General features: G+C 55.9%; 1 protein-coding gene across 1 annotated transcript; it reads left to right on the top strand.

The window, feature by feature from the left end:
- Positions 1 to 16,796: 16,796 nt before the first annotated feature.
- Positions 16,797 to 19,515, top strand: LOC111948939 (piggyBac transposable element-derived protein 4). The gene is made up of 3 exons (XM_078952456.1): positions 16,797 to 17,332; positions 17,380 to 18,332; positions 18,429 to 19,515. The coding sequence occupies exons 1-3, from the start codon at positions 16,797 to 16,799 to the stop codon at positions 19,400 to 19,402; spliced, it is 2,463 nt and encodes an 820-aa protein (XP_078808582.1). The 3' UTR covers positions 19,403 to 19,515.
- The last annotated feature ends 4,896 nt before the right edge of the window (positions 19,516 to 24,411 follow it).

Genomic DNA, 24,411 nt, shown 5'->3' with positions numbered 1-24,411 from the left:
CTCCAAGAGCCGAAGCCAAATTATCTCTGTCTCCAACCCCCTCTCCCCAGTCTCTGCCTCACATTCCTTCTCTCCTCCTCCTCCTTCTTCCCTTTCTCTCTGTTTCTCTGTCGCGCGCGTTCTCTGAGCCCCTTCGGAAAGCTTTCTGTGTCTGCCCACTGCCCTCATCTCTGATCTGGCCCCACAAAAAGCTGAGCTGTGGACACGTATTTGGTGTGTGTAAAAATGCAAACACGTCGTCTTCAGAGAGGGAAATTCCACTCTGGCCTCCCTGCCGCTGCTTCCTCAGGGGCCCTCTGTGGGGGCAGGCTCTCAGAGCTCTGCGAATGAGCCGAAGCCAAGCGGCTTTGGACGTGACACACTCTGGCCTTTGCCTGAGCTGAGAAACTCCCTGCTTTGAAACACAGAAGAAAACTGCTGATCGGCAGAATTCCCTGCCCCTCCTTCCTCAAAACTCCCTGCTAGCAGCTGCAGGCACCACGTTTCCTCCTCTGGGTCTGCCTTGCTGTTTCTCCCGCCCGCTCGTGAGTGAGGCTCCACTGGGCGGTCCGAGTCAGTCAGCCTCCAAGAGCCGAGGCCAAATTATCTCTGTCTCCAACCCCCTCTCCCCAGTCTCTGCCTCACATTCCTTCTCTCCTCCTCCTCCTCCTCCTTCTTCCCTTTCTCTCTGTTTCTCTGTCGCGCGCGTTCTCTGAGCCCCTTCGGAAAGCTTTCTGTGTCTGCCCACTGCCCTCATCTCTGATCTGGCTCTGCGAAGACAGGGGCCACGGCTCAGGGGGGAAGAATGCAGCCTTACTCTCAGACGAGTCACACAGCCTCTGAGCTCTGCGAAGACAGGGGTCAGAGGCTGTGCGGCTCTGGTTCGACAGGCTGCATTCTTCCCCCACCAAGAAAGGCTGCGGCCTGCCCCTGGGCTGACTCCTGTCTTCGCAGAGCTCAGAGGCTGTGTGACTCGTCTGAGAGTAAGGCTGCATTCTTCCCCCTCTGAGCCGTGGCCCCTGTCTTCGCAGGGCTCAGAGGCTGTGCGGCTGGCTCTGCTTCGACAGGCTGCATTCTTCCCCCACCAAGAAAGGCTGCGGCCTGCCCCTGGGCTGACTCCTGTCTTCGCAGAGCTCAGAGGCTGTGTGACTCGTCTGAGAGTAAGGCTGCATTCTTCCCCCTCTGAGCCGTGGCCCCTGTCTTCGCAGGGCTCAGAGGCTGTGCGGCTGGCTCTGCTTCGACAGGCTGCATTCTTCCCCCACCAAGAAAGGCTGCGGCCTGCCCCTGGGCTGACTCCTGTCTTCGCAGAGCTCAGAGGCTGTGTGACTCGTCTGAGAGTAAGGCTGCATTCTTCCCCCTCTGAGCCGTGGCCCCTGTCTTCGCAGAGCTCAGAGGCTGTGCGGCTGGCTCTGCTTCGACAGGCTGCATTCTTCCCCCACCAAGAAAGGCTGCGGCCTGCCCCTGGGCTGACTCCTGTCTTCGCAGAGCTCAGAGGCTGTGTGACTCGTCTGAGAGTAAGGCTGCATTCTTCCCCCTCTGAGCCGTGGCCCCTGTCTTCGCAGAGCTCAGAGGCTGTGCGGCTGGCTCTGCTTCGACAGGCTGCATTCTTCCCCCACCAAGAAAGGCTGCGGCCTGCCCCTGGGCTGACTCCTGTCTTCGCAGAGCTCAGAGGCTGTGTGACTCGTCTGAGAGTAAGGCTGCATTCTTCCCCCTCTGAGCCGTGGCCCCTGTCTTCGCAGAGCTCAGAGGCTGTGCGGCTGGCTCTGCTTCGACAGGCTGCATTCTTCCCCCACCAAGAAAGGCTGCGGCCTGCCCCTGGGCTGACTCCTGTCTTCGCAGAGCTCAGAGGCTGTGTGACTCGTCTGAGAGTAAGGCTGCATTCTTCCCCCTCTGAGCCGTGGCCCCTGTCTTCGCAGAGCTCAGAGGCTGTGCGGCTGGCTCTGCTTCGACAGGCTGCATTCTTCCCCCACCAAGAAAGGCTGCGGCCTGCCCCTGGGCTGACTCCTGTCTTCGCAGAGCTCAGAGGCTGTGTGACTCGTCTGAGAGTAAGGCTGCATTCTTCCCCCTCTGAGCCGTGGCCCCTGTCTTCGCAGAGCTCAGAGGCTGTGCGGCTGGCTCTGCTTCGACAGGCTGCATTCTTCCCCCACCAAGAAAGGCTGCGGCCTGCCCCTGGGCTGACTCCTGTCTTCGCAGAGCTCAGAGGCTGTGTGACTCGTCTGAGAGTAAGGCTGCATTCTTCCCCCTCTGAGCCGTGGCCCCTGTCTTCGCAGAGCTCAGAGGCTGTGCGGCTGGCTCTGCTTCGACAGGCTGCATTCTTCCCCCACCAAGAAAGGCTGCGGCCTGCCCCTGGGCTGACTCCTGTCTTCGCAGAGCTCAGAGGCTGTGTGACTCGTCTGAGAGTAAGGCTGCATTCTTCCCCCTCTGAGCCGTGGCCCCTGTCTTCGCAGAGCTCAGAGGCTGTGCGGCTGGCTCTGCTTCGACAGGCTGCATTCTTCCCCCACCAAGAAAGGCTGCGGCCTGCCCCTGGGCTGACTCCTGTCTTCGCAGAGCTCAGAGGCTGTGTGACTCGTCTGAGAGTAAGGCTGCATTCTTCCCCCTCTGAGCCGTGGCCCCTGTCTTCGCAGAGCTCAGAGGCTGTGCGGCTGGCTCTGCTTCGACAGGCTGCATTCTTCCCCCACCAAGAAAGGCTGCGGCCTGCCCCTGGGCTGACTCCTGTCTTCGCAGAGCTCAGAGGCTGTGTGACTCGTCTGAGAGTAAGGCTGCATTCTTCCCCCTCTGAGCCGTGGCCCCTGTCTTCGCAGAGCTCAGAGGCTGTGCGGCTGGCTCTGCTTCGACAGGCTGCATTCTTCCCCCACCAAGAAAGGCTGCGGCCTGCCCCTGGGCTGACTCCTGTCTTCGCAGAGCTCAGAGGCTGTGTGACTCGTCTGAGAGTAAGGCTGCATTCTTCCCCCTCTGAGCCGTGGCCCCTGTCTTCGCAGAGCTCAGAGGCTGTGCGGCTGGCTCTGCTTCGACAGGCTGCATTCTTCCCCCACCAAGAAAGGCTGCGGCCTGCCCCTGGGCTGACTCCTGTCTTCGCAGAGCTCAGAGGCTGTGTGACTCGTCTGAGAGTAAGGCTGCATTCTTCCCCCTCTGAGCCGTGGCCCCTGTCTTCGCAGAGCTCAGAGGCTGTGCGGCTGGCTCTGCTTCGACAGGCTGCATTCTTCCCCCACCAACAAAGGCTGCGGCCTGCCCCTGGGCTGACTCCTGTCTTCGCAGAGCTCAGAGGCTGTGTGACTCGTCTGAGAGTAAGGCTGCATTCTTCCCCCTCTGAGCCGTGGCCCCTGTCTTCGCAGAGCTCAGAGGCTGTGCGGCTGGCTTTGGTTCGACAGGCTGCATTCTTCCCCCACCAAGAAAGGCTGCGGCCTGCCCCTGGGCTGACTCCTGTCTTCGCAGAGCTCAGAGGCTGTGTGACTCGTCTGAGAGTAAGGCTGCATTCTTCCCCCTCTGAGCCGTGGCCCCTGTCTTCGCAGAGCTCAGAGGCTGTGCGGCTGGCTTTGGTTCGACAGGCTGCATTCTTCCCCAACCAAGAAAGGCTGCGGCCTGCCCCTGGGCTGACCCCTGTCTTCGGAGAGCTCAGAGGCTGTGTGACTCGTCTGAGAGTAAGGCTGCATTCTTCCCCCCTGAGCCGTGGCCCCTGTCTTCGCAGAGCTCAGAGGCTATGCGGCTGGCTCTGGTTCGACAGGCTGCATTCTTCCCCCACCAAGAAAGGCTGCGGCCTGCCCCTGGGCTGACTCCTGTCTTCGGAGAGCTCAGAGGCTGTGTGACTCATCTGAGAGTAAGGCTGCATTCTTCCCCCTCTGAGCCGTGGCCCCTGTCTTCGCAGAGCTCAGAGGCTGTGCGGCTGGCTCTGCTTCGACAGGCTGCATTCTTCCCCCACCAAGAAAGGCTGCGGCCTGCCCCTGGGCTGACTCCTGTCTTCGCAGAGCTCAGAGGCTGTGTGACTCGTCTGAGAGTAAGGCTGCATTCTTCCCCTTCTGAGCCGTGGCCCCTGTCTTCGCAGAGCTCAGAGGCTGTGCGGCTGTGGTTCGACAGGCTGCATTCTTCCCCCACCAAGAAAGGCTGCGGCCTGCCCCTGGGCTGACTCCTGTCTTCGCAGAGCTCAGAGGCTGTGTGACTCGTCTGAGAGTAAGGCTGCATTCTTCCCCCCTGAGCCGTGGCCCCTGTCTTCGCAGAGCTCAGAGGCTATGCGGCTGGCTCTGGTTCGACAGGCTGCATTCTTCCCCCACCAAGAAAGGCTGCGGCCTGCCCCTGGGCTGACTCCTGTCTTCGGAGAGCTCAGAGGCTGTGTGACTCGTCTGAGAGTAAGGCTGCATTCTTCCCCCCTGAGCCGTGGCCCCTGTCTTCGCAGAGCTCAAAGGCTGTGCGGCTGGCTCTGGTTCGACAGGCTGCATTCTTCCCCCACCAAGAAAGGCTGCGGCCTGCCCCTGGGCTGACCCCTGTCTTCGCAGAGCTCAGAGGCTGTGTGACTCGTCTGAGAGTAAGGCTGCATTCTTCCTCCCTGAGCTGGCCTCTCGAGAAAGAGCAGAGCGCCGAGGCTGTGCGGCTGGCTCTGCTTCGACAGGCTGCATTCTTCCCCCACCAAGAAAGGCTGCGGCCTGCCCCTGGGCTGACCCCTGTCTTCGCAGAGCTCAGAGGCTGTGTGACTCGTCTGAGAGTAAGGCTGCATTCTTCCCCCTCTGAGCCGTGGCCCCTGTCTTCGCAGAGCTCAGAGGCTGTGCGGCTGGCTTTGGTTCGACAGGCTGCATTCTTCCCCCACCAAGAAAGGCTGCGGCCTGCCCCTGGGCTGACTCCTGTCTTCGCAGAGCTCAGAGGCTGTGTGACTCGTCTGAGAGTAAGGCTGCATTCTTCCCCCTCTGAGCCGTGGCCCCTGTCTTCGCAGAGCTCAGAGGCTGTGCGGCTGGCTTTGGTTCGACAGGCTGCATTCTTCCCCCACCATGAAAGGCTGCGGCCTGCCCCTGGGCTGACCCCTGTCTTCGGAGAGCTCAGAGGCTGTGTGACTCGTCTGAGAGTAAGGCTGCATTCTTCCCCCCTGAGCCGTGGCCCCTGTCTTCGCAGAGCTCAGAGGCTGTGCGGCTGGCTCTGGTTCGACAGGCTGCATTCTTCCCCCACCAAGAAAGGCTGCGGCCTGCCCCTGGGCTGACCCCTGTCTTCGCAGAGCTCAGAGGCTGTGCGGCTGTGGTTCGACAGGCTGCATTCTTCCCCCACCAAGAAAGGCTGCGGCCTGCCCCTGGGCTGACTCCTGTCTTCGCAGAGCTCAGAGGCTGTGTGACTCGTCTGAGAGTAAGGCTGCATTCTTCCCCCTCTGAGCCGTGGCCCCTGTCTTCGCAGAGCTCAGAGGCTGTGCGGCTGGCTCTGGTTCGACAGGCTGCATTCTTCCCCCACCAAAAAAGGCTGCGGCCTGCCCCTGGGCTGACCCCTGTCTTCGCAGTGCTCAGAGGCTGTGCGGCTGGCTCTGGTTCGACAGGCTGCATTCTTCCCCCACCAAGAAAGGCTGCGGCCTGCCCCTGGGCTGACCCCTGTCTTTGCAGAGCTCAGAGGCTGTGTGACTCGTCTGAGAGTAAGGCTGCATTCTTCCCCCTCTGAGCCGTTTCCCCTGTCTTCGCAGAGCTCAGAGGCTGTGCGGCTGGCTCTGGTTCGACAGGTTGCATTCTTCCCCCACCAAGAAAGGCTGCGGCCTGCCCCTGGGCTGACTCCTGTCTTCGCAGAGCTCAGAGGCTGTGTGACTCGTCTGAGAGTAAGGCTGCATTCTTCCCCCTCTGAGCCGTGGCCCCTGTCTTCGCAGAGCTCAGAGGCTGTGCGGCTGGCTTTGGTTCGACAGGCTGCATTCTTCCCCCACCAAGAAAGGCTGCGGCCTGCCCCTGGGCTGACTCCTGTCTTCGCAGAGCTCAGAGGCTGTGTGACTCGTCTGAGAGTAAGGCTGCATTCTTCCCCCTCTGAGCCGTGGCCCCTGTCTTCGCAGAGCTCAGAGGCTGTGCGGCTGGCTTTGGTTCGACAGGCTGCATTCTTCCCCAACCAAGAAAGGCTGCGGCCTGCCCCTGGGCTGACCCCTGTCTTCGGAGAGCTCAGAGGCTGTGTGACTCGTCTGAGAGTAAGGCTGCATTCTTCCCCCCTGATCCGTGGCCCCTGTCTTCGCAGAGCTCAGAGGCTGTGCGGCTGGCTCTGGTTCGACAGGCTGCATTCTTCCCCCACCAAGAAAGGCTGCGGCCTGCCCCTGGGCTGACCCCTGTCTTCGCAGAGCTCAGAGGCTGTGCGGCTGGCTCTGCTTCGACAGGCTGCATTCTTCCCCCACCAAGAAAGGCTGCGGCCTGCCCCTGGGCTGACTCCTGTCTTCGCAGAGCTCAGAGGCTGTGTGACTCGTCTGAGAGTAAGGCTGTATTCTTCCCCCTCTGAGCCGTGGCCCCTGTCTTCGCAGAGCTCAGAGGCTGTGCGGCTGGCTCTGGTTCGACAGGCTGCATTCTTCCCCCACCAAGAAAGGCTGCGGCCTGCCCCTGGGCTGACCCCTGTCTTCGGAGAGCTCAGAGGCTGTGTGACTCGTCTGAGAGTAAGGCTGCATTCTTCCCCCCTGAGCCGTGGCCCCTGTCTTCGCAGAGCTCAGAGGTTGTGCGGCTGGCTCTGGTTCGACAGGCTGCATTCTTCCCCCACCAAGAAAGGCTGCGGCCTGCCCCTGGGCTGACCCCTGTCTTCGGAGAGCTCAGAGGCTGTGTGACTCGTCTGAGAGTAAGGCTGCATTCTTCCCCCCTGAGCCGTGGCCCTTGTCTTCGCAGAGCTCAGAGGCTGTACGGCTGGCTCTGGTTCGACAGGCTGCATTCTTCCCCCACCAAGAAAGGCTGCGGCCTGCCCCTGGGCTGACCCCTGTCTTCGCAGAGCTCAGAGGCTGTGTGACTCGTCTGAGAGTAAGGCTGCATTCTTCCTCCCTGAGCTGGCCTCTCGAGAAAGAGCAGAGCGCCGAGGCTGTGTGGCTCTGGGGCGGTCCGAGTCAGTCAGCCTCCAAGAGCCGAGGCCAAATCATCTCTGTCTCCCCCCCTCTCTCCCCAGTCTCTGCCCCTTTCAGTCACACACACTCCTTCTCTCCTGAGCTGTGGACACGTATTTGGTGTGTGTAAAAATGCAAACAGAGCGCCGAGGCTGTGTGGCTCTGGGGCGGTCCGAGTCAGTCATTCTCCAAGAGCCGAGGCCAAATCATCTCTGTCTCCAACCCCCTCTCCCCAGTCTCTGCCTCACATTCCTTCTCTCCTCCTCCTCCTTCTTCCCTTTCTCTCTGTCTCTCTGTTTCTCTGTCGCGCGCGTTCTCTGAGCCCCTTCGGAAAGCTTTCTGTGTCTGCCCACTGCCCTCATCTCTGATCTGGCCCCACAAAAAGCTGAGCTGTGGACACGTATTTGGTGTGTGTAAAAATGCAAACACGTCGTCTTCAGAGAGGGAAATTCCACTCTGGCCTCCCTGCCGCTGTTTCCTCAGGGGCCCTCTGTGGGGGCAGGCTCACAGAGCTCTGCGAATGAGCCGAAGCCGAGCGGCTTTGGACGTGACTTGCAGACACTCAGGCGTGTAAAACCAGCGATGCTCCAACGAGCATCCTTTTTATTTTCTCTTTGTGATTAGTGACATTGAAAATCCTGCTCGGCATAGCTGCGAGACGCTGCTTTTCTTGCAGGGCCCTGCCCGCTCCCTGAGCTGAGAACCTCCCTGCTTTGAAACACAGAAGAAAGCTGCTGATCGGCCGAGTTCCCTTGCTTCCTCAAAAAAAAAAAAAAAAACTCTGGTCTTTGCTCGCAGCTGCAGGCAGCACGGTCCCTCCTCTGCGTCTGGCCTGCTGTTTCTCTCGCCTGCTCGTGAGTGTGTGCAGAGTGCGTTCTCTGTCTCGCAGGAGCCCTGTGTGGGGGCAGGCTGAAGCCTTTCGCAAACAGAGCCACACAGCCTCAGAGCTTTACGAATGAGCCAACAATTACACAGCCTCGCGGCTGTAAGGTGGAGTCTGTTGCTGTCCCAGAAGCCCGTAGCCCCTGAGTGCACCATCACGCACCCTCCTCCCTTCTGGCCACTGGAGCAGCTTTTCATGAGCCGTGTCCGTAGCTCCCTTTGTCTTGGCCCCAAAACCTGAGCTCTGCACACGTATTTGGTGTGAGCTTTGGATGTGAGATTTCAGCGGCTGTCTTCTCTTCGCTCTACGCGAATAGAACTCCTTCGAAGAGAGGATTTGGTTGTTGTTTTTGGTTTTCTTTTGTCTTTTTCTTTTTTCTTTTCTCTGTTTCTCTCTCATCCAAGTTTCTGTTTGTTGAGAGTCATTTATGTTTCCCTTCCATGTAAAAAAAAAACAGCGATGCAGGCTGTTCTCTTGGCTTGACAGCGGAGGGGATTTCTCTAACGTGCCTCGGTCGGCCTCACAGAGCGGAGGTCTCCGCATGCCTCCCTCCCCCCTCTATCTCTCTCGCGCGTGTTCTCTGAGCTCGTTCTACAGCTTTCTGTGTCTGTGTCCCTGTGTCTGGGGAAGGGATTTTTCTAAAGCACACGCCAACCTAAGCAAGTGCGAGGGGTAAGGAAATGAAGACAGAGAAAAAAAAAAAAGAATGTCTCGTTGGTCACTCACAGTAAAACAGTGGATGGATAAAAAAAAAACACAGGGGTCAAATGCACCCTAAAGTACAGCGCGAGGGAATTGCCAAATGCCGGCCACCAAGTAATGTCTCGTGGGGTCATTTATACTTTGTAAAACAGTGGAGTGAAAGTTTTTTTTTTAAAAAAAGTACGGGGTCAAATGCACCCTAAAGTACAGCGCGAGAGGTATGAAAATAAATAAATAAATTGATGACCCCCTTCTCCCCCCCTCCACCCCCTGGTGGTCGTGGGGTGTAAGGACAATGAAGAAAAAAAAATACGGGGTCAAATGCACCCAAAAGACAGCGCGAGGGGTATGAAAATAAATAAATAGATTGATGCCCCCCCTCATCCCCTCCACCCCCTGGTGGTCGTGGGGTGTAAGGACAATGAAGAAAACAAATACAGGGTCAAATGCACCCAAAAGACAGCGCGAGAGGTATGAAAATAAATAAATAAATTGATGCCCCCCTTCTCCCCCCCTCCACCCCCTGGTGGTCGTGGGGTGTAAGGACAATGAAGAAAACAAATACGGGGTCAAATGCACCCAAAAGACAGCGCGAGAGGTATGAAAATAAATAAATAGATTGATGCCCCCCTTCTCCCCCCCTCCACCCCCTGGTGGTCGTGGGGTGTAAGGACAATGAAGAAAACAAATACGGGGTCAAATGCACCCAAAAGACAGCGCGAGGGGTATGAAAATAAATAAATAGATTGATGCCCCCCCTCATCCCCTCCACCCCCTGGTGGTCGTGGGGTGTAAGGACAATGAAGAAAACAAATACGGGGTCAAATGCACCCAAAAGACAGCGCGAGGGGTATGAAAATAAATAAATAGATTGATGCCCCCCCTCATCCCCTCCACCCCCTGGTGGTCGTGGGGTGTAAGGACAATGAAGAAAACAAATACGGGGTCAAATGCACCCAAAAGACAGCGCGAGAGGTATGAAAATAAATAAATAAATTGATGCCCCCCTTCTCCCCCCCCCCCTCCACCCCCTGGTGGTCGTGGGGTGTAAGGACAATGAAGAAAACAAATACGGGGTCAAATGCACCCAAAAGACAGCGCGAGGGGTATGAAAATAAATAAATAGATTGATGCCCCCCCTCATCCCCTCCACCCCCTGGTGGTCGTGGGGTGTAAGGACAATGAAGAAAACAAATACGGGGTCAAATGCACCCAAAAGACAGCGCGAGAGGTATGAAAATAAATAAATAAATTGATGCCCCCCTTCTCCCCCCCTCCACCCCCTGGTGGTCGTGGGGTGTAAGGACAATGAAGAAAACAAATACGGGGTCAAATGCACCCAAAAGACAGCGCGAGGGGTATGAAAATAAATAAATAGATTGATGCCCCCCTCATCCCCTCCACCCCCTGGTGGTCGTGGGGTGTAAGTACAATGAAGAGAGGATGGGGTCCTTTACGTTCCGTAAAACAGCGGAGTGAATGTTTTTTTTTTTTAAAAAATATGGGGTCAAATGCAACCAAAAGACAGCGCGAGGGGTATAAAAATAAATAAATAGATTGATGCCCCCCCCCCCCCCCCCCCTCATCCCCTCCTCTCCCTCCACCCCCTGGTGGTCGTGGGGTGTAAGGACAATGAAGAGATGAAAAAAATATGGGGTCAAATGCACGCCAAAGCACAGCGCGAGAGGTATGAAAATAAATAAATAAATTGATGCCCCCCTTCTCCCCCCCTCCACCCCCTGGTGGTCGTGGGGTGTAAGGACAATGAAGAGAGGATGATAAAAAAAAAGTATTGTCTCGTGGGGTCGTTTACGATCCGTAAAACAGAGGAGTGAACGCTTTTTTTTTTGGAGAAAAAAAAAATAAAGTATTGTCTCTTGGGGTCATTTGAGCTCCGTAAAACAGCGGAGTGAACGCTTTTTTTTTTTTAATAATACGGGGTCGAATGCACGCCAAAGCACAGCGCGAGGGGTATAAAAATAAATTTTAAAAAAAATGATACCCTCCTCCCTCCCTCTCCACCCCCTGGTCTTGGGGTGTAAAGAAAATGAAGAGAGGATGGAGAGAGAAAAAAAATAAAGTATTGTCTCGTGGGGTCACTTATGCCCTGTAGAACAGCGGAGGGAATGGGTTTCGTGCTGGCCACCGAGAAATGCATCGTGGGGTCACTTATGCCCTGTAACACAGCGGAGAGGATGGAAAGAGAAAAAAAAAAAAATAAAGTATTGTCTCGTGGGGTCACTTATGCCCTGTAGAACAGCGGAGGGAATGGGTTTCGTGCTGGCCACCGAGAAATGCATCGTGGGGTCACTTATGCCCTGTAACACAGCGGAGAGGATGGAAAGAGAAAAAAAAATAAAGTATTGTCTCGTGGGGTCACTTATGCCCGTTAAAACAGCGGAGGGAATGGGTTTCGTGCTGGCCACCGAGAAATGCATCGTGGGGTCACTTATGCCCTGTAACACAGCGGAGGGAGTTATATTTTTTTGGAGTGGGGTCATGCAGACCCCAAAGCACATGCCAACCTAAGGGAGCGGAAGGGTTATATTGACAAACCAATACCTTTTTACATGCTTATCACAGGTAAGATTGATAACCCTTGTGCTGTCTTAGGGGGAAGAAAAGCATGGATTAAAAAAAAAGGTAAGGAGGGGGGGTCATTTTAAAAACGCATACCCCCCTTTGGTATTGACCCCAGACAGGTACACCCCGGTCTGGCCTCCAGCAATCGAAGAGGGTCAAGTTCCTGAATTTATTTTCACTGTGGATTTACTCAGTCAAATTCAGTGGGGAAATCCAGCTTCTTTCAGTCAAAGCAGCTGGTTAAAGTCAAATTGTTTTTATCAATAAAGCACTTTGACACAGTAATCCGCGCCTTTATTTCTATTCGACTGGATCAGTGTAACTCTCTTTCCATCTCTCACTCGTCCTTATCCTGTCTCAAACTGGCAAAGATCGCTGCTGTATGTTTGTTAACTGGCATGTGGAACAGAGAGCATATTACTCAAGTTCTGACTTCTCTACACTGGCTGACTGTTCATTTTAAAATTCTTTTATTTGTTTCTAAATCTTTAAACAGTCTGGCTCTGCCCTGTCTCTCTGAGCTGCTACAGCTGCATTCCTCTTAGATCAGCTGACCAGCTGCTGCTGGATGTGCCAAGGACACAGGGAAAACTCAGAGTGTATGGGGCATTTTCCTTTGCTGGCCTCAGCTTGTGGGATGCACTGCTCATGCAGGTTAGGCAGGTCAATTCTTCGAATGATTTTAAATCCAAGTTGAAAACTCAGTTTTTCTCACTGGCTTTTAACTTAGTTTGAGTTGGTGATTGTACTGATTTTTATTACTTTTGTATTATGTTGTTCATTTTGGATCGTTGTCTTGTTTTATCTTTCATCATTAAGCACTTTGGTCAGCCTCTGCTGTCACAAAAGCGCTTTATAAATAAAGTTTACTTGACTCATGCCTTGCTGGAGTGAAAACATAGTTGAAAGAAAGAAACAAAAACAACAAACAAAACACATCAACCCCGTCATTGTTTTTATTGAGTTTCACAGGCAAGTTTACTGTAGCACAAGCAACAGTAAAAAAAAAGCAAAAGCATTTTTAAAACTAAAAAAAAAAAACTATATTTCACACACTCAAAGCGTCTGCCAGCACAGAGTCCTTTCACTGCTAGCGCATTTCACAGGAACAGGCTGGACTGTGAATAGTAGTCGCCATCCCCGTATGTTTTGGCAGCATTTAGACCGTCTCGATGAGCGTTGTGCGACATGAAGGCGTCTGTATTTCTCCCGTCGCCTTGCCTCTCTTTGAGCACTGTGGAGGTGAGCACCATGGTGATCACGTACATGGCGTATATGAGAATGTTGAACACTGCTATGGCGCACTCCACGTTGTGCATCCTGTGTTCGTCACGAATCAGCGGCCTGTACAAGAGCTCCATGCAACCAGAGACGACTGCCATGAACAGCTCCAGATTCATCATGATCAGACAGGCCAGCACCGTCCGGGTGCTTTTGTTGAGCCTTCTGGTTCCTTCCTCGGCGTCGTCCATCTTGCGCTTGCTCTTGGCCGCGAAAAAGCTCAGCACCACGCTCACGACCATCGCCAGACAGCCCATGGTTATCACAGCTATGCCGCCGTGTATGTAAGCGTGATCGTAGCTACTCCTCTCCTGAGCCGTAGAGGAGCCGAAGGAGACGTCCCGAGCGCTCCCCCTCACGGCGTGACTGCTATCTATCAGGTAGAGGATGTTGTTGGGCAAGGCGAGGAACCCGACAATGAGAGAGGTGATGACCGCGATGGCGGCCCCCAACTTTCCCCTGAACCTGGCAACGCTCAGTACGGGGTTGGACTTCCTCCCCATCAACATCTCTTTTCCGGACGAAATCAAAGAATCGAAGCCTCCGACGAGGCCGGACCTGGTCCGCTGCATCCCGCCCAGCAGAGGTGGGCAGACGGGGTCGCGTCCTGCGCACGAGAGGGCCGAGTCAGCATAGGTTACAAACCCCCCTTTAACGGTTACTGCCGCACAGCGTCTTGGTCCACCCCGAGACATTTAATACGATGAAGCTCGGGAGGCCCGTGATCGAGTTCAGAGGGTCGAGAAGAGACCTCCAGGCGAAGGCTGTGACGCAGGACTGGTGGTACAGGGTCCGCGGCATCACGAGGACCTTGGATTCGATCGCGCGCCGCAGGAGAGGCGTCCGATCTCACAACATGATATGTGTGGACCTATACGCTAGGTTCCTTAGCCACCTCGTCCGTGACCGACGAAACCCGCTCGGCTGGTTGTCTCATCACTTGGCCATCCTGAACGCGCCTGAGGACCCAGCCCGTAAGTTTGAGGGCGAGTTGAGACGCCTGCTGGCACACGGCTCTCTCAACTTTGAGTCGTGCAGGCGCGCCTGGGACAGGAGCCGCATGTCCAGGGGCATAGGAAACGCAGTAGACGCTCAGTGCAAGGACGTGTTCAACGGAAAGAAGGCTGCTTCAGAGACCGGGCCCGTGTCTCGCCTCCTGCTCGCCCAGCTCGAGGCCCTGCGCCTCAAGCCGATCTGCGCGGGCCTCAAAGTGGCCGGCGTGCCCACGCCCGACCGAGGCGGCAGCACGTACCACAACGGCTGCACCCGGGGCTGCGGGCCACTGCCTGGACGGAACACCTTCTACACGGAAGTGGACCTGCTGGCTCACGATGCAACGACCGACACCGTGGCCCTCCTAGAGCTCAAGACCCGAAACAGCGACGTTTTGGATGCCCCTACCCTGTGGCGGTACAACGCCCAGCTGTGGCTGACCTGGACGATGTTCTCGCTCACGTACCCGAGCGTGGCGGAGCGCTCAAACGCTTACCTGGTGATCGTGAGGCCAGGCACGAACACAGTCACCATAAGGAGCTGTCTGAGGCCCTCCGTGACCAAGACGCTGCGCACCAAGTTCCCCTGGATAAACTGCCTTTGTCCGCAGGTGCTCAACTGCCTCACGCCGACCTGTGTCAACGTGAGAGTGCAGGCCTATCCGAAGCCAGGCTCTGGCGGCAGGGCGAGCATCGACCCGAACGACCTCTGTTACAGGAACGTCATGTTCAACCGAGAAAAGGCCAGAGTGCGGCAGAGACGTTACCCCGATCAGGGATCGCAAGGCCGTCCACCGCACCCAACGCCCTCCTCCTCCGAGACGAGCGGGGCCCCCAGGGGTCCTGGGTCCGCATCACGTCGGAGCCAAACACGGCTCCCGCGCAGGCATGACACTCGGTGAAAAGCCCCGCGTGTTCGAGCGCTGGATGGAAACTGACGGACAACTAGAACTGACATGGGTCTGAGGCACCAAGCGCTCCACGGCATGCTGGCCAACCCAGACGTGTCCCCTTTCGAAGTAATCGAGAAACCCAGCGAACAGCAGGACTGGATCCTGATAGACCATCTCATGGTCATACACACAGTCAGAGAAAGCGATTACAGGGAGAGCGAACCGGAGATGTCGGTCGCGAGGATGGCGAGCTATTTCGCATCCTGGTACGTCAGAGAGAGGGCCCACGGCCGATGCGTCGTGCTCGTAAAAGACGGTCCGGGGGCGCAGAAGCCTAGCGTGAGGGAAGAAAGGGCCAACAGGACGGTCCCTGGTCACTTGAAGTTCTGTAAGGCTCACCTGGCCGAGATAGAGTACGGCACGATGAAACTGTTGGCCGACGTGGGCATGAGAGACAGCTTTTTCTTAGTCACGGGGGCGGTAGGCGAGTCGCGCTGGGCCGAGACCGCCGGCGAGCGCGCCAGCAACCTGGTCTCGTTCCACAACGAGCGCGAGGAGCGCGGGGGAGAGGGGGCCAGTCCACTCACGGAGCCAGACCACTTCAAAATCGAGACCCTCCATTTTCCCGTCGTGGATCTGAGCTACTGCGACGGCAAGACCTACAGGCCTGAGGGGACGCCTGGAGTTTTCTTGACAGCTTTCGGGAGCCCGGAAGACGAGCGGCTCCAGGGCTTGCTAAAGGCTTGCGCAGAGTGTCGAGAAACGGAGGCCGACACGCTGATGGTGGAGTTGGCCAACGCCCTGACGGGCTCAGTGACAGTGTGCACAGGGGACACAGATCTGATAGCCGTGCTCGCTGCGAGCGGACGGCCCGGCCTGACACTGAGGTTGGACAACAAAAGCTACACTGAGGACAGAGCCATGCACGAATCGCCCTTCGGCGAGCTCCTTGTCGAGCCAGCGGTCCGACGGACCGCCAACAGAGCGCCGGGTGCCACAGACGACTGGCTGAGCGCACTGTGCGACCTGGGCTCCGCAGAGCACCACCTGTTGCCCAACGGCGCGGCGGAAAGACACGCCGATCTGGGTCGCCTTCTGGAGAGCCACGGGGGCGAGGCGTTCAAACTCTCAGTGTACGAGTTCTTGTACCGGGGCGGTGTTCGAGGCTCGGTTTACGTCGCTTTCCTGAGCGCGTTCTTCGAGTCTGACGCGAGGAGCAAACTGAGTAAACTGGCACTGGAGAGCCAGAAAACGTACCCCCCCGGCACACGCAGCGCAAACACGTTACGCTTCGCCTTCACGGTCCTGTGCGGCGCGGATGACCCGAAAGTCTTAGGCGCGGGGAACGCGCCCTCGTCGCAACTTTTCGGTAACGCAGCACGCTCGGTCGAGCGGGGATCTAAGCGCCCCCGCGAGCCAGAGGTCGACCGGGAGGGCGAAGCAGAACCAGAGATCGGATCCGACCCCCAGAAGACCAAGGTAAAGATCACGGCTGGGCTCAAGCGCACGGCCAAAGCCTACGCGGACGGAGCAATCCCGGAGTCCACTCACGCCCGTTACCTCAGACTGGCTCGCTCCGGAAGGCACCTGTTCCTGAGAGCCAAAGCCAGAGCGCAGGAGGACCAGAGCGTCCGATCCAAACACTTGCTGTTCATGGCCCTCTGCGGAACAGACTACAGCTTCACTCCAGTGGGGCTGGGAATCAAAAGGTTGCTGAGTGGCGCGATACGCAACCGAGAGAAGTTCAGCTCTTGGTGCGCCAAGCTCGTGACCGCGCTGTGGTCCCGGGACGGAGAGGATGGCGGAGGGAGCGAAAGGTCCCTTGAGTTTCGCGCCATGGGCGAACAGTTGGCCAGCCTCACAGGAGTCCCCAAGTCTACGAGCTCAAAGCATTGGACTGGAAAAAAGTTTGAAATCATGTGCAGGACGCTCAAATACGTGTGCGACCTGTGGACCCTGAAGGGTCCCCGGATCGGTCCCCATTATGGGTTTCATGTGCACGACGGAGTCGTGCGTTTCATAGAAGAGGAAGACCCAGAGTCTGTGTCTTGAGAGTTGATACAGGGGCGAGATGTATTTCATTTCATTTTCTGTGTAAAAAATGAAGAAGAAAAAAAAAACGAGCGAACAAACACAATAAGAGGATGACCCAGAGTCTGTGTCTTGAAAGTTGATACAGGGGCGAGATGTATTTCATTTCAATTCCAATTTCTGTGTAAAAAATGAAGAAGAAAAAAAAATAAGCGAACAAACACGATGGAAACAATAAAAGTAAATTCAAACACACCAGTGCAGTTTTCAGAGTTTTATTTCATTCGGGCACGTCTGTATTTACACCACACAATGTCGATTTCAACTCTCGAAGCCATCTCTAAATTACCGCTGGAGTTCGTCGTGTGTCAACCTAAAGGATGATTGGCGTACTCGAGCTTGCTCATCCATGTACATTAAGGTCATAGGCGGCGCTAAGGATGAACAAAGGCCGCAAAAGAACACTAAGAAGCAGGTCGAGGCCCCTGGCCCACAAGCGGGGAACAAGAGCGGTCGAGCCAGAGGATCCTCGGCCCGACTCGCAAGGGCAGCGCGGGGGGCCGAAGCCGGGCCGCTACGAACCATACGACTGGGATTCGGACTCAGACGGGGGACACGGAGACGGAGGGGGTCACGGTCGAGTCGGCCGCAAAACTCGCGCGGGCCGGCGATCCCATCCGCCGGGGGACAAAGCCCGTGAACCTGATGCGGCAGCGGTGGAGCCCGTGGGTCCTCGGCACGACTCGGAAGGGCAGCGCGGGGCCCCGAAGCCGGGCCGCTATGAACCCTACGACTGGGATTCGGACTCAGACGGGGGAGACGGAGGGGGCCACGGTCCGCCGCGGGACGAAGCCCTCGAGCCTGATGCGGCAGCGGTCGAGCCCGAGGGTCCTCGGCACGACTCGGAAGGGCAGGGCGGGGGAGACGGAGACAGAGGGGGCCACGGTCAGGTCGGCCGTGAAACTCTCGAGGACAGGCGATCCGATCCGCCGCGGGACGAAGCCCTCGAGCCTGATGCGGCAGCGGTCGAGCCCGAGGGTCCTCGGCACGACTCGGAAGGGCAGGGCGGGGGAGACGGAGACAGAGGGGCCACGGTCAGGTCGGCCGTGAAACTCTCGAGGACAGGCGATCCGATCCGCCGCGGGACGAGGCCCACGAGCCTGACGATGGAGCGGTCGAGCCCGGGGGTCCTCAGCATGAATTGGAAGGGCAGGGCAGAGGCGACGAACCCTCCGATTGGGATTTGTACGAGTGTGAAACGGACGTGGACGAGCTCGATGGTTCTCAAAGTGAAACGGAAGAACAGCACCGGGGCCCCAGGTCATCGGGCGAGGAAGACGTCGAGGAAGCCGTTGAGGAAGACGCCGAGGAAGACATAGAGGAAGAACCAGCCGCAGAGAGCGCGAGCGTGTACCCGGATACATTTTCCTCCAAGAACGGTGAAATAAAGTGGTCAGCGAACGAGCGTGATCGGTCGAGCGTCCGGGCGTCCCCTCCTCACCAGGCCTCAGGGCCTACCACTGAGGCGAGGGAGGGGGCTCAAGACATCCTGTCTTCTTTTCTTTTGTTTTTCACTCCGAATGTAGAAAGACTGATTTTGATAGCTACCAACCGCCATAGCGCCGATAAGGCCCACGCCTCAAAGACTCCGAAACCCATGGACGAGATTGAACTGAGAGCCTACGTGGGACTGCTGATCTTGGCCGGGGTGTACAGGTCTCGAGGCGAAGCGTTGGTGAGCCTGTGGGAGCCCGAGTGCGGACGACCGATCTTCGGGGCAACCATGTCCCTTAGAAGCTTTTACCAGCGCTCTGCGACGCTCAGGTTCGACGATCGAAGCACGAGAGCCTCTAGGAGCGCTTCGGACAGATTGGCCGCAGTCAGAGAGGTGTGGGAAGAGTGGTGCGATCGGCTGCCCAGGCTTTACGACATCGGACCCGAGGTGACTGTGGACGAACGAATGGTTCCTTTCAAAGGTGCGGTTTCAGCCTCCCTTTTTACTGTTCTCAGGGTATCCTTGACGTATTCGCGTCTGTCTTAACTCTTCCTTTTGTTTTTCTTTCTCTACGCAGGACGTTGTTCTTTCAGACAGTACATTCCCAGCAAGCCCACCAAGTACGGCCTCAAACTATGGGTCGCTTGCGACGCAAGGACGAGCTACGCTTGGAGGGTCCAACCGTACATGGGCAAGCTGGCTTCGGGTGCTCGAGAGACAAACCTTGCGTCCCGAGTGGTTTCGGATCTCACCCGGGGACTGGAGCACCGTAACGTCACGTGCGACAATTTCTTCACTTCGTACGCGCTCGCCACCGAGCTCCTGAAACGGAACATCACCCTGCTCGGTACGATCAAAAGCAACAAACCCGAACTGCCTCCGGAGCTCGCGTCGGCCCGCGGACGAGAAGCACTCTCCTCCAGGTTCGCCTTTACGGACTGCGCCGCGGCCCTTTCCTACGTGCCCAAAAAGAACAAAAACGTCCTGCTCCTTAGCACGAAGCATTCGAGGGTCGAAATATGCCACGAACGCAGGGACAAAAAACCAGAGATGATCTTGGATTACAATAGAACCAAGGGCGGCGTGGACAACCTGGACAAACTGCTGGCCACGTACAGCTGCAGGAGAATGACCAAGCGCTGGCCCTTGGCTATGTTCCACAACATGATAGACATGTCGGCGTACAACGCGTACGTGATATGGAGGGAAATGCACCCGGACTGGATGCCGTGGAACCGCAACCGAAGGAGAATCTTCCTCGAGCAGCTGGGCAAAGATCTCGTCAGACCGCTCGTACTTCGCAGGAAGCGTGTTCCTCGCGCAAGGCCGGCCTACGATCTAATGGTCAGCATGCAAGAAGCCGGCGGGACGAGCGCGCGCAGCGAGGGCAAAAGAAAACGATGTCAGATATGCCCGCGCTCCAAGGACACAAAGACGCTGATCTCCTGCAAGAGCTGCGGAAAGAGCATCTGCAGAGGCTGCACTGTCCCCTTTTGCCCCCTTTGCTCCGAGCGCCAGGGAAGGGACGGCGACACAGACGCGTCCCAGTGAAAGGGATCGAGCTGTCTGGTAGCGCGACCTGATGCCTCGTTTCCCACTCGAGTAACTGAAAATCTGTTCTGTTTTGATATCAGCGAGTATGTCCTCTGTGCCGCCCTGTATGTCCTCTGAAAATAAAACTGAGAACTGCTGTCGTACAAAGGTGTCTGTGTGCGCGTGTGTCTGTGTGAACATTCGAGAAGCAAAACTGTTGAAAGGGTTTGAGGGGTCTACGCGAAGGTACGGATATTTCGATCCAACGTGTTCGATTCACAAAGAAAGGCCTACAAAAAGGGCTGGTTTGAGCTCGCAAAGCCTCTCAGCGCCCACAGGCCAACTCTGTCCTCGTTCGAGTGGATAAACAGAGTCAGCAGGGATTCTAAGCTTTACGGGGAGAGAATTGGCCTGCAAGCTCTGAGGCTTGGCGTTCTGGAGGTATCTTCACATTCAGAATGCTTGAGTCCGGAAAGATTTTTTTTTTTTCTTCCCACTCGAGCTGTCAGAATTACATGTGGAGCCAGTTTGGGGAGGGAACCGCAACAGCCGAGAGCTGCCAAATGAGTTGGCCTTGTAGCACCAAATCTCTTATGAATCCTATGAGCTCTCCACCTAAACCTACTGTGAATGTTGTGTGAGATTTTCACTGGGTGTAAAATAAAATAAAAACAGAACAAATAATCGAAAAGAACCCAAACATTATAGTTTTTTTTTTGTGTGATTCGGGGATGTCTTCTGATGCAAAAGGCTCGTAGCGCTGGCCAGCCTTCGCGATCTGGTCTGCGCCCTGGAAACGAGCAGCGTGGGTTTGCGAGGGTAGCCGAGCTGCCACACGGCTGCTCGTTCTGGGATAGGATTGGCCTGCGAGCTCCTCTCATCAACGACACGCTTCAGTTTGCCTCTGATTCGGCTTCCCTGACACAGCGCGCTGTGATGTGACTCGCAGAGCCACACATCAAACCCTTCCCATAGAGCTTCATGTGCTGTCAGAGTGGAGGCGATCGGCCTGCTCTGGGGCTGGGCTCCCCTTGGGGTTGCTTCACATTTGGAACATTTGGAGATACAAGCGGAGCCAGCCCGGAGAGGGAACAGAAACGGACCACAGCTCAACGGAAAGGAGAGAATGTTGGTCTTTGAGCACTCCGCCTGAAGCTATCGCGAATATTCCGTGAGGTTTTCACTGTCTGTAAAATAAAAATAAAAAACAGGACAGAAAATCCAAACGAACACAGAAATTGTTTTTATTTTGTAAGACTTTTTTATTACAACATGACCTGGGTATCCAACCCAGGGTGGAACCGAAACGGTCAGAGCTCAGCGGAATGGAGAAAGTCGGCCCTCCCTGACACAGAGCGCTGCGGTGTGACTCGTGGCATCCAGCCTGTCTCTCAGTCAGCTCACTCTCAGGCGCAGGCTGCGTGTGTTTTTCAGACGCGAAAGGCCCCAGCCTGTCTCTGAGGATGCCCCCCTGCCCCCCGACACAGAGCTCTGTGGTGTGTGGATTGTGTTCTGAAAGGGTTTTCTCACTCGAGCGGTCAGAATTACATCCTGAGCCACGCAGAGCCGCTCGTGCGGTTCCCTTCACCCGACCTGAGCCTCTCTACGGAGCTTCATGTGCTGTCAGAGGGGAGAGGGTCTGCGTGCGGGCTGCTCTCAGCCAATGCACGATCTAGCCTGCCCCTGCGCGGTCCAGCCTTCCTCTCATTCTCCTCCCCTGCAGGCGCGGGCTGCGTGTGTGCCTCAGACAGGAAAGGCTCCAGCCATCCTCTGCCTCGGCCCCCCTTGAAACAGCGCTCAGTGGCTTTACTTCACGCAGAGCCGCTCAGGATTTTTCCCTACACACACCCCAAGCCTTTCCGTTGAGCTTCATGTGCTGTCAGAGGGGACAGGCTCTGACTGCGGGCTGCGCTGCGGCTCGGCTTCCTTGAGGTTGCTTCAAAGTTAGAACGCTTGTGTTTGGAAAGGGTTTTCTCACTCCGGCTGTCAGAATTACATCCTGAGCCACCCTGGAGAGGGAACAGAAATGGCCCAGAGCTGAACAGACTGAAGAGAATGTCCTTCTTAGAGCTCTACGCCTGAATCTATCGCAAATGTTCCGTGAGGGTTTCACTGGCTGTAAAATAAAAATTAGAAAAAAACAGGACAGAAAATCCAAACGAATTTCCCCCCGGGAGGGGCTGCGTGTGTTTCTCAGACGCGAAAGGCTCCGGCCTGCCTCTGAGAGTGCACCCTGAGCCTCTGTAGAGAGCCTCCGTAGAGAGCCTGCCTGCGAGTGGGGACTTCCCGACAGAAGCGGAGCCCTGTGCCTTGTGACATCTGTTTCGAAAGACCGCAGCCTGCTTCTGCTTCTGCAGCTTGCTTGACACGGATTTCTGCAGAGCGTGGCTAGTGTTGGGAAAGACTTGTATTCTCACTCGAGCGGTCAGAATTAAGTGCAGGGCCAGCTCTGGGAGTGAACCGAAAGGGCCCGGAACTAAGCGGGGTGAAGAGAAAGTTTGCCACTCAGCTCTTTGCCCGAAGCTGTCTAGAGTGTTCTGTGAGGATTTTGCTGGCTGTGAAATAAAAATAAAAACGAAATAAAAACGGGACAGAAAACCCAAAAGAACACAGAAAATTTCTTTTGTGTGATGACTTTTTTTATTACAACACGAGCTGGGTATCGAACCCAGGGGTGGAACAGAAACGGTCCGCAGCTCAGCCAACCCTGCCTGACACACAGCTCTGCCGTGTGACTCGTGGCATCCAGCCTGTCTCTCGCTCGGCTCACTCGCGGGCGGGGGCTGCCTGTGTTTCTCAGACGCGAAAGGCTCCGGCCTGCCTCTGAGGGTGCGGCCTGAGGAAAGGTTTTTTTTTTTTTTTTTTCCCCTCTCGAGCTTTCAGAATTACATGTGGAGCCAGCTTGGGGAGGGAACCGCGACAGCCAAAAGCTCAGCGGAATGGAGAAAGAGTTGGCCTTCTAGCACTAAATCTCTTATTGTTTTTGCAAATGAGCTGTCCACCTCATGCTACTGTGAATGTCGTGTGAGGTTTTCACTAGATGTAAAATAAAAAACAGAGCAAAAAATCCAAAAGAACCCAAAAATTATTGTAATTGTTTTATTTTTTATTTTTTGCATGATGATTTTCTTTGTTGTGACTCGGGGATGCCTCCTGATGCAAAAGGCTCATCGCGTTGGCCAGAAAGAGTTGCATTCAGAAAGAGTTTTTCTCACTCGAGCTGTCAGAGATACAAGCGGAGCCAGCCCGAAGAGGGAACAGAAACGGGCCACAGCTCAACGGTCTGCCTGCGGGCCGCTCTCAGACAAAGCACGATCCAGCCTGCCTTCAGTCGCTCCCCTGCACGATCCAGCCTGCCTCTCATTCCCTCCCCTGCAGGCTCGTGTGCCTCAGACGCAAAAGGCTCCAGCCTTCCTCTGCGTTGGCCCCCCGTGTCTTTACTCCACACAGAGCCTGCCTGCGGGCCGCTCTCAGACAAAGCACGATCCAGCCTGCCTTCAGTCGCTCCCCTGCACGATCCAGCCTGCCTCTCATTCCCTCCCCTGCAGGCTCGTGTGCCTCAGACGCAAAAGGCTCCAGCCTTCCTCTGCGTTGGCCCCCCCTTGACACGAGCCTCCGTGTCTCTACTCCACACAGAGCCTGCCTGCGGGCCGCTCTCAGACAAAGCAAGATCCAGCCTGCCTTCAGTCGCTCCCCTGCACGATCCAGCCTGCCTCTCATTCCCTCCCCTGCAGGCTCGTGTGCCTCAGACGCAAAAGGCTCCAGCCTTCCTCTGCGTTGGCCCCCCCTTGACATGAGCCTCCGTGTCTTTACTCCACACAGAGCCGCTCGTGATTTTTGCTTCACACAAACCGAGCCTTTCCTTCAAGCTTCATGTGCTGACGGAGGGACAGGGTCAGCCTGCGGGCTGCGCTGCAGCTCCCGTGAAGTTGCTTCAAAGTCAGAACGCTTGTGTTCGGAAAGGGTTTTCTCAATCCGGCTGTCAGAATTACATACCGAGGCAGCCCGGAGAGGGAACAGAAATGGCCCAGAGCTCAGGAGACTGAATAGAATGTCGGTCTTAGAGCTCTCCGCCTGAAGCTATTGGGAATGTTCTTTGAGGTTTTCAATGAGTGTGAAATAAAAAAATAAAAAAAAAAAACAGGACAGAAAATCCAAATGAAAACAGAAATTGTTTGTTTTTGTATGACTTCTCCAGCCTGCCTCCTGCCTCTGAGTCGCCCCTCCCTGACACAGAGCTCTGTGGCGTGTGACTCGTCTGAGAGGAAGTCTCCCGCCTGCTGCCTGAGCGGGCTTCTCCTGACAGAAGAAGAGCTCCGAGGCTGTGCGGCTCTGGTTGCTAAAGGCTGCAGCCCGCCTCTGAGCGGGCTCCCCTCGACAGGACGCACAGCTCCGTGGCGTGTGACTCGTCTCGACCAAAGGTTGCAGCCTGCCCCTGAGTCTGCCTCTCCTGACAGACGCAGGGCTGCCTGGCGTATGGGTCGTTTTTGGAAAGGTTTTTTCTCTCTCGAGCGGCCAGAATTACATGCGGGGCCAGATCGGGGAGTGAACCGAAACGGCCCAGAGCTCAGCAGAACGAAGAGAAAGAGTTGGCCTTCAAGCAACAAATTTAAAGCTATTCTGAATGTTCTGTGAGGTTTGCGATGGGTGTGAAATAAAAGAACAAAACAAATCAAACGGGACAGAAAATCCAAACGAACACAGAAATTGTTTGTTTTGGTATGACTTTTTTATTTCAACCCAGGGATAGCTCAGCGAAATGGAGAAAGAGTTGGCTTTCCAGCCCCACACCTGAAGCAATTGCAGCCCGCAGAGCTCAGTGGAGTGTGACTCTTCTGAGAAGAACCCAGATTTTTGTTTTGTTCTTGTGGGCATACAACGGGGAACAGAGATGCTTCAGAGCAGGCTCAGAGACCCCGCCGAGCTTTGGAGAGTGATAAAAAGAAGTGAAAAGCAAAAGAAGCTGTGCTTTTTTTTTTAAAAAAAAACGGTGCTTAGAAAGGCGACTGGTAGTCGTGCGAAACACT

Source organism: Oryzias latipes, chromosome 9, assembly GCF_053564925.1.
Source record: "Oryzias latipes strain Hd-rR chromosome 9, Olatipes_Hd-rR_3.1".
Classification (NCBI taxonomy): domain Eukaryota; kingdom Metazoa; phylum Chordata; class Actinopteri; order Beloniformes; family Adrianichthyidae; genus Oryzias; species Oryzias latipes.
This window is presented reverse-complemented; position numbering and strand designations above follow the sequence as displayed.